Source organism: Limulus polyphemus, unplaced genomic scaffold (genome assembly GCF_000517525.1).
Source record: "Limulus polyphemus unplaced genomic scaffold, Limulus_polyphemus-2.1.2 Scaffold3284, whole genome shotgun sequence".
Taxonomy (NCBI): Eukaryota; Metazoa; Arthropoda; class Merostomata; order Xiphosura; family Limulidae; genus Limulus; species Limulus polyphemus.
Genome location: NW_013668894.1, coordinates 117,532 through 128,039, shown reverse-complemented (window position 1 = coordinate 128,039; position 10,508 = coordinate 117,532). Strand labels below are relative to the sequence as shown.

General features: G+C 30.2%; 1 protein-coding gene across 2 annotated transcripts in view; it reads left to right on the top strand.

Moving 5' to 3' along the window:
• LOC106469068 overlaps window positions 1-8,576 on the top strand; it is a 13,109-nt gene extending 4,533 nt beyond the window's left edge. The window contains exons 4-6 of one of the 2 annotated variants that reach the window (XM_022397472.1): window positions 1,064-1,169; window positions 2,415-2,530; window positions 4,287-8,576. In XM_022397472.1, coding sequence (XP_022253180.1) covers window positions 1,064-1,169; window positions 2,415-2,530; window positions 4,287-4,358 — 294 coding nt within the window. In that variant the 3' untranslated portion in view covers window positions 4,359-8,576. Of the gene's footprint in view, window positions 1-1,063; window positions 1,170-2,411; window positions 2,531-4,286 lie in introns of both variants that reach the window. The other variant, XM_022397471.1, reaches the window with a different exon arrangement.
• The last annotated feature ends 1,932 nt before the right edge of the window (window positions 8,577-10,508 follow it).

Here is a 10,508-nt window from a genome sequence, read left to right as displayed (position 1 = left end):
ATAAGCAATCCTGAAAAATATTTGGGGGTGCTTAACTTTTTTCCAGGTGTATATATATCCTAATACTTTGTAATGTTGAGTAAAATTTCTTTTTTGTAACATATAGTTTATGATTATTACCGTATTTGATGGCATATAGGACGCATGGGTATATAAGACGCACCCCCATTTCAGTAGGTCAGATTCAGGAAAAAAAGTTTTTAGTGTATTTAAGCATATATTGGTGAAAGTAATCTAACAGCACATTACACAAGCAGAAAACACTTAAACATAAACTAAAACACAGTAAGAAAATGGGGATACACTTTAATCATCTTCATAACCAGAAAATTGTTCATCTTCAAAACCAGAAAAATCTTCATCTTCGTCACTACTGCTGGAATCACTGACTTCAAATAACACATTATCTTCTGTGCCATCAAGAGCATTGCTAATGCCACACTTCTTAAAAATCTTCACAATGATTTTAGGCCTAACGTCATCCCAAGATTTCTTCACCCACTCACACACTTGAGCAATGGCGGGCCGCTTCATTCTTCCTGTGGGTGTGAGGTCATGATGTTTCTGAAGGGACAAGCATTCCCACTTTTAAGAGATAGACCTTCCATCCTTTAACAGAATGCTGAAAATTCGACTGCATCTGGCCTATGCAAATTTCCTATTTCTTATTTCGTAGTTGGAATGCTGTACTGATCGTATGCTAGGATAGTGAGTGTTAGGAAGAAGATTAGCCTGCGGAAGGTCTCAACTTTGCATATTAGACGCAGGGCAATTTTTTGAGCCAAAAGTTTGCCGTCAAATACGGTACTTATTTTTTTTTTAGTTTTTGAAGTCATAGCATTAAAAAAGCAGGTATATTATAAGCTCCTTAATAATTAAAGGGTTATTTTTTCGTTTTGGGGATATCCTTTTAAATTCTTGTTTTTATGTTTTATCTAACAAGCAATCTACATGCTTTGCATAGTAAATATTGTGTTTAGGAAAGACAGATTTTGTATGTACATTATGGTGTGTGTGTTAACATATTTAGCTTGAACATTCTTCATATATTTATGGTTTACAGGGTCATCAACAACTTCAATATTCCATCACTGGAACAAACCCAGAACCAGGAAGCCAGACATTCAGCTCTTCTGACTTAGATGCTTTGGGATTGTCTTTGGAGCTTGGTAAGTTTTCTGATTTATGAAATTTTATAAGCACTTTTTTGTTTCCCTGTTGTTTTAGGCTTCTGTATTTGAATATATAAACGTTTAAGTGTTTAATTGAATAATTCTTGCAAAGAAAACTTTAGTACTTTACTTAAACATTATGAGAATTATTTTCATTTAAACATCTTGGTTTTTAACTTAGCAACAGCACACTTTATATTCTTTTGTTTTTCATGCGTGTCAGTTTACCTTTTGACTTACTCAGATTAGTGGGGTTGTGTTTATGTGTTTAAAACTGTGCATACGTTCTGTATACATTGGCATTTATTTTATGGAAAATACTGAATCAGTCACAGAAAATATTAGGAAGAAAAAGTGTTTGAACTACTCTACATTTTTTTTAATGCTTTATTTGTATTTCGCCAAATTACATGCCAAAATCAATTTAATGAATCAACAACAAGGGTGAAGAAATTTAGTTTTAATATTGTAATGTAATGATTACAGAGCCATGTTTTTCAGTTACGAAACCTGCTATATTTTTGGGCCAAAAAGTTGAAAAATATTAATTTCAAATCTCAATGCAGTAAATCAAAAAAGTATCAAATATAGAGGAGCTTAAGTTCTTTATAAATTGACCAATAGGTGTGTTATACTTAACTTAAACTAAAAGTACTGCAAAAGTAAGTTCAATCTACCTAGTACAAAAATTAATCATTTTATGTAACATAGTTGGCTACTCTGTTTTCTCCGAATATATTGCTCGGAAAGCAAAGCGGTATTGTTTCAGAAACTTTGGATAACTTGTTTTTAAAACAAAAAGTTTAGAATTTCTTTCTTTAGTCCAGTGGAAATTCTTTTAATTTTCTGATCATTTTACTAAGAGTGTAACATCATATTACCATAAAAAATAGGAATTCTTTGTTAAACTTCATAATGTTTTATCAATTGTATATTTAGTAAAAAGAAAGATTCTGAAAGTATAAAATTCTAGTAAAGATGTGGTATTTAAAACTTTTGTGCTATCTTTTATCTGATTCTTTTCTTGAATCTCTCTGAAAGAAACATCTTCTATTATCCAATAAAATGAGTTGTTTTTATTAGTCCAGTTTTTGTTGCCTTTAACTATGTAAACCTGAGGACTATATTTCAAAACAGTGTAGCATTTACTTAAATATTTAAATAATATAAATAAAGATAAGAGTCTATGAGTCAACTTCTGCCCCATGACTTTTTTTAACATTCTGCACATTGTTCCAGGAGAAAGCAGCAATGGCCAACAAGGCATGCCTGGATTGTTCTCACAGTCATTACTTAGCATAAGTGGCAACCAAGACACCACGATGCAAATGATGACAGTAGAAAGAAATAGTCCAAGGGTAAATTATCAGATTTTATTTATGGGTAGTTAAATACAGGTCACTCATAGCCATATAACTTTTTGTGTACACAATTTATTTTTAAATCTGTAATGAACAGTTGTTTCTAAAAAGACTTTGTTTTTATCATTATATGCATAGATAAGGATAAATCAATGTGTATCTTACTTTATAGTAATGTGAATGTCATCTTTAAAAGCCATAACTAGTGACAATCCAACTTCAGCATACATGATATCAAAAGATCTGTTTTCTACTAGTTAATAATGTAGTGACCACTAGAACCTCATTGACAGTTCCAGCTAGAAGGAATGGTAAGGGAGTAGAGCTATGTTACTTTAACCTAAAATAATAAATTTGGGTATTTACAGATATTTTTTTTCAGGACATTGTTTACTCTAAACACTAGCTCAATATTAAGGTGTCTTCTGTATTCATGTTGATTAAAGTGACTTCTGTAATAAAAAAGTTCTATTATAGCCAAAACTCAAATAAGCATAATAATGGATGATACTGTACAATAAATTTGACTTAGTATCATTAGGTTACAGCTACACAAAAGATACTAATTTTACAAGAGATAAAGTATATGTCAAACATGTAGCATGTCCAGTCCCATTATGGTTTGGGGATAAACTCTGGATTAACATGATGTATTTTAGGGGTGGATTAAAATAATTTATATATATTAAATCTGTGATTTTTTTTATTTTGTTGGTATTTTATTCATAACTTGAACTATTTAAATTAATGATTTCAAAAACTGTATCAGTCACTACATGCATGCTGAAAAATGTGGAAATATGATAAGAGGTAATGGATTTTCTTTATTCAGAATAAATATGAATAAATACTAGTATTTATAGTTAAACACAGTTTGGATTATCATCTGAAATGAGGGAAGAAAATGTACACTCTGATATAGAATTAAATTCAACAATCACTGGTGGTTAACTTTAAATTTTTTCCAACAAAATTCTAGTTTTTTTCAATTACATCTTACTTTTGATGAGTGCTGAACATGATGCTTAGCTTTTGCATATATTCCAAATAAGAAGAGAACATCTAGAAAATTATGTGATTTTAAAGGTAAAAATTAAGAAAACATTTATTTTGTGATAAATGTTTGAAGTTTGATAAATTAAGATTTCAAATAATGAACAAGATTCGTGACAAGAAATAGCTTGAGCATTATATTAAAGTATGGTGATCTCCTTTTTGTGACTCTCTGTACACTGGCTTGAATATAAATTTTCCAGATGATAAACGGAATGATCACAACATAAAAGTGAAAGAGGTATTTTACATAGATTTCTACAAACCACCACTTTGTCAGGCAACTATTCCTATTAAAAAATAACCAAAACCAATATGCTATTATCAGTTTTCAAAATATTGTATTTTGTAATATAATTCTGAATATCAAGCATGTTATGATTGCATTAATATAATTGTTTTCTGGTTTTTTTCAAATGTATATATAGTTATAGTTAAAACTACAAAAAAGTAAGAAAATGTGAAAAATTAGAATCACAAATAAAACTCTAAATCATTTGAAGTAAACTCTGACTTCATACTAAGACTTCATTGTATGTATCTCATAGGTTTTCTTAACTCTGAATAATTAACATTTTACAATCATATATATATATATAATTTTTTAATATTTTTGTATTGAGTGATGTAATAAAGTTCACCAGAGTATTGTAAAACAAATTCCAAGTTTTAACTCTAACAACATTTTTATTCTATTTAGGTTGAAGAGCCTAGACCACCGGAACAAAAGAAAAGTTTGTTACAACAGTTGCTCTCAGCTGAGCCTCCTTAGTCAATTTATGTCTTGGTTTCACCCTTTGTAGAAGTTTAGGTGACATCTGTACAAACAGTACACTCTTTAATTCACAACTCGAACGCTTTAAAAAAACGTTTAAACTTAAAGAAACTGGTGCAGACACGAGAACAAACAAACTTGAATTTGTACGTGCTTCACCCTTCTGTAAATAATCTATCTGTAGAACTTGTTATTAGCTGTATAAGGATGCTTGTGAGATGACTAAATGGTTAACTGGCTGAATCACAAAAATAATGTGCATGCTTCGCTCTCTTTGTGACAAGGAATTTGCGTGCTTACTTCATAATTTTGTGAAAATAGACTATAAAAGATTGGCTCTGAGGAGTTGTGAAGTTTATTCATCAGTGTTTACTACACAGGGAGATAAACTTTTTTTATCTCTGGTGCTCTGGAGTTTTTACTTTACCCTTAAAAATTACATTTTATTGTTAAAACGTAATTAATCTTTATTAGATGTAATTAGCAGACCAATTGCAAGCTCTATTTTCTATGTTTAAATAATGGAATTAGTTTATATGACAAAGGTTGTACTGTCTTTCAACAAATATTACTCTCTTTTTTTTTTGAAGATAACTTTACACTGGAATGCTTGGATACTAAACTGTATCCAAGTTTAATAACCTAAAACTAAAGCGATGTTGTTTATTTTCAATTTTCTGTCATAACTTGGATAATAATTTTAATATTCTCTCTTTTTTAAGATGTCCTTTTTTTGTTTGCTTTAATCGTCAGCTTCGGGTAACATTGGCAATCTACAGAACTACTTTGTTTACAAGCTTTACTAAAACTGCAATGCACAAGAAAGTGGCTAGTGCTGTCTGTTTTTAGTCAAGTATATGTATGCTCATGTAATTTGTATATGATACGAGTGTGTATAACTGATGTTTTTCTTGTGCATTTGTATGCATGTATATATGAATATATATATAAGTAACCCAACATTGATTGAGAGTGTAGCCCCTGAGAATGATTAAACAGACCATCTCTGTAACAAAATGCTATTTTATTCTTTTTATATCATTCGTCCTATACCTTACGACATATTTCCAAGTCCTGTCTTTTAATTCTTGTCACTACACTTAATGAATATTATTTAACTGTTCTTATGTTTATCGTCACATTCCATAAGAATATATTTCAAACATGAAGATCTGAACCAGTTATATTTTTTTCCATACCTAGACCACAGGTTAATCCTGACCCATTTGACTGCACACATTGTGCTAAAAATAGACCATCAGCACTGTGCATGTGGTACTTGATAAATTTTTTTCTATTTACTTCTGATCAATGTATCTATTCTTGTAGCAGAATGGAAATTTGGGTTTGTTAAACTGTATTATAATTCATATCACATTAGAAATTGAAGGAAATGAATATTTTATGCTATAATATTTTGTATCACTGTCCTATTCTTCAAGATTACATTCTGAATATAAACTGCTTATAGCTGAAATAACAACTAGATAATTTTGAATTGGGCAATTATTTCCATTTAGTTTCTTTTCCAAAAATGTATTTCACTCTTGTATCATAAGTCAAAAACTTTATTGAACTAACTTAAATAGTTTTTATTGATTAAGTAATCTCTTCTTTTTTATTATTATTATCAGTGAACCTGGGAGTGAACTATATTCCAATGGGTTGTACATTTTGAAGTCTTGAACAAGATAGTGTCAAATAATCTCAATTTGTTTAATAATTTTTAATGAAAAATATATTTTCAAGAGGATTGTTAGGATTTATCTTAGAAACTTTTGATATATATATATATATCAGTACATTAATTTCAGCAGATTTATTGGATCTTTATAATTTTAGGTTTTAGGAACTGATTGAACTTTGTCTCCCATATTTCACCTCCAATATATATATATATAGATAGATAGATAGGCTAGAATTATTATTTATGTTGATAATTAGTGTATTAACTTAAAAGATTTCTGTCAGTTATTTTTAGCTGAAAATACTCCTTTTTTTGTCTTCCATGTCACACTGGACAACATATTTAAATTTTACTGGCTTGCTCAATGAAACTGTTCTATTTGAAGACTCCTATGTGACAATGCATTCAGTCATAACCTAAAAAAAAGAAAGACTTACTTTACCACAAATAATGAAGTACAGTGGACATCATCATCAAAAAAAGAGCAAGGTGATGACAAAATGCTTACATGAAAGTTGCAAGATCTGTATTTAAAATACAGAAATACTAAATTATTAATATTGTGTATAGTTTCTTGGTTATAATAATATTGTGCTGCATAATGTGAACAAAATAACTCAAATATTTAATGAGAAAATAGGTTTAAAAAGGTGGTGAATAATTTTCTTAATCATCAAACAGAAGTGTAGACAGTTACTATGATAAAAAAAAGTTCTGGTTTTTTTGTTCTAGGGGCTTCAACTCTCAAAAGACTAAAAATCTACATATACTTTAATAATGTCTAGATGTTGAAGTGTATTAAGTATTGTAAGGATTAAATAATTGGAGTTTCAAGTAAGTAATTTGAGTATGTTAAAACTATAGAATGTTGACTATTCTGTGACAATTTCACATCATGTACACTTAGAATAGTACTTGTGATGAATAGCTGCTGAAACATGATAAAGAGAAGAAAACACTGTCTTTGCTGCTACCTCAGGGTTTTATAAACTTTTTGTTGATTTTTCTATAGTTAATAAGTTCAGTTAACTAATCTGAGTTCACCTAGTACAAAGTTAATATGCCAGTTGAATTCATCTGCCTGTGAAAGCTTTTTTTTTTATTTCTGGTTGGATTTTTTCCATTATTTGAAGAAAAAAAATACAAAAAAGATGTGATTGCTTTAATGTAAAAAAATATATAAATTTCGATTTGGAAAAGATTACTTAACAAGATCGCAAGTAGTATGTGGAAAAAAACTATAAACTAAAAAAATTGCTTTTATGTAAACTTATTTTGTTATACAGATATTGTTTTTGAGCTATCTGTTGTGCTTTTTGTTAAGAACTACAAAATTAATATTTGAGTATTTAAAATCGTTCTTTTGAATGTACCTGCTTTTTTTGTGTGTGACTTGTGCTGTATAGCAAGCTAAGTCCAGAAGAAGTTATGCCTTGACATGTTATGTACATAAAATAGAAATATATATATATATTAACCCATTTTGGAAGTTATTAACTTTAGGTGTGTTTACATTTTTACATTGCAAGTCTGTAGAAAAGAAATTGTTAGCAACTGTTGTTTGGGCTGTTTTTGTTGGATTGGTTCTTTCGTGTTTGTACACGTGAAGAACAAGATATTAGTTTAAATCGTGGTGAAATACTTCACATTAAGTTAATATGGAATTGTACAGCTCTAATTACAGTATATGTAAAGTTGAAGATATACCTGTACATTTTATATATATGTATATCTATATAGATAGATGTAATGGCACCACCATTGATACAGGTGAGAGAGTTTGTTTTTAATCTCATACTATAAAAAGTAAGGTGTTGATTGAAACTGGTCTGAGAGCCTTGTATCTCAGTTCTGCCAGTCAGGATCATAAGGCGTTCCATGCTAGATTAATGTCATAATTTCCCTCCTGGCTTTAGTTGTGCAGGGCCTTACCATTTCATGATCATGTCTTTGTTAACTTAAGGAAAGGTAATATTTTTATAACCAACATCATTCAGATACCTTTCTTATAGCTTGAATATTCCTGATACCATTGGTTACAACAAATTAATTGATTGTAGAATTGGATTTTGATATTCGTTATTTTTCCAAAAATATGAATTAGATGTACATTGAGTTTGTCTGATGGCTTGCCCAAGCACTTAGAATGTGGTCAGCTCAACTCAGGAGAGTTTACTTTTATGGAGTGTGGGATTTTTGTGACAAGTTTAATTTGTTTAGATAAACATGTTTTCTAATTTGTGTGAGCTTTCAGATCCTATTTAAATTATTCATGTAGTCTTGTATATTACTGTTATATGAAGATCCGTCGTTTCTTTGAATCTTTAACAGAGGTGCATACATATATTGTTGTGTTATAGAAAGTTAAAAAAAAAAACCAGACTGGGTCAGAGGGTTGTGTTAATTCTTTTTAACTGAATGTTGGGTTGATTGAAACACTAGTTCCTGTTTGTGTTCACTTAACCCTGTAAACAAATATATGCTGTCTTGTAATATTGAAGATGGGTTTATAAAGCAGTTTTATTTGAGTCTTGAGAGTGTTTTTATTTTTCAAGATAACTGTGGAGTATTTTATTAGCAGCGTGAAGCTTCATGGTTTGCTTGTGTTTGATAATCCGTATCAGTTAAGCTCCTCAGAATTTAGCAAATGTTTATAATGTGACAAAAACTGTACAAAGATATCACACACAGAAACGCATTTGGTTTTTATGTAACTTAATTTTTTAGGAGACAATTGAAAATCCAGTTGGTCATTAAAATCTAATACTTGTACAGACTACTGACAGTTTCAAGTGGTAGCCCAGACTTTACTGTGAGAAAGTAAATTTTATAATTTTCAATCAATATTGTATTATATATGCAATTATTTAAGCGTGTACAGCTTTAAAAAAATCCAGAATATACATAACACTAAATTCTGGCTTTTAATGAAACAAGTAATGCTTTTGGTGAAACTATATTTAAGAATCTACCTAAAGAATGAATCCATGTTTGGATGAAGAACCTTATTTTAAGGGCACTACACCTTTCTAACGTGAATTTTAATTTATTGTACAGCTTTTTGTCATACCACAAAAACACTTGGATAAAGTATTAATTTTAGACGGCATTGTTGCGTAGTATATAACCCACCAGAGGGCTAGAAACACTGGGCATGCTCCAGGTATAGGTGAGACGTATGAAATCCCTTCTTAATATTACCTTTCATCAGAGCAAGCTACTTACCTTGAGCACAATTAAGGTTCAACGTGGCATCGGTAATGCCTATAGCTAATTAAACATGCTTTTCTTCTCATTTATAATATTAGAATACGCTGTTTCATTAGTACCCGCACTGTTAATATTTTTACCTTGAATCCAATAAGATCTCACGATGTCCGGTAAGCTTAGGAGATTTAACTTAGTCTTAAACAGACAGGTAAATAAAACACTTAAAAAAAAAAAAGAGGAAGTAAATGTAGGGATGGCTAATATAAATCCTTCAAAAAAATGCAAACAAGATAGTAGAGATGGCATTTGCGTCATCCCTACATAATAGCACAGACAAGAATTAACATATAGCAATATATATAAAACTATTCAATTACAATTGAGTTTAATTTATCCTATTTTGTCTGTTAATTTGGGGATGATGCAGATGTCATCCCCTATCTTGTTTGCATTGTTTTTGAAGGATTAATATTAACCATCCCTACATTTACTTCTTTTTTTACATGTTTTTTTCTTTACTTGTATCTAAAGAAATGTCAAAACTATGCTAGACGTCCTTCTTATTTGAATTTTCCATACGTTACCTTTAAAAACTGCCTCTACTCGTAACGGCAAGTTTTAATCACTGTCGCATTTTACAACTAAATCTAAGATATTTTAAAATTAGTATTAAATTTTGATTGTAAAAGGGTAGTAATGGACAAGCAGCATGTTATGTTGCCTTAAAAAACGAAACAGTAAATTTACAATGGCAAAAGAGAAGCATACTGTGGTTTGAAAATATCACATCTTACAAATGTCACAATCCTACAGTATATATTCAATACAGTGAAAAAAATTTAACTTTTCTAGAGTTCCACTTTCGAAACTGCTAACTTTGTGATATGTCTCGTGGCATTTCGCCACCTGGTGGCATAACATTAAGTTTGAGAGCTCATAACGTTAAAATTCCGGTGTGCCGCCAAATCTCATCTCCATAGCACATATGCGCATGCGTGATAAGTCTGCTAAATTTCATCCCTCTAAATTATGTATTATACAAAATATTTTACGTAATATTAGTGCTAGTTCTTTCCTCTTTGTTTACTTTTTGAGGGCAATTTAGTTCGTAAATTATAGCTACTTTCACTCAGTATCAACTGACACGTGCAGTACACCATGCTTGTCACTCGTTTTGTCAGAAGAGTTAGTGTTAACTATAACTTTACCATGGTGAAGGGACGATAACAGTATATTATCATTTAAACGGT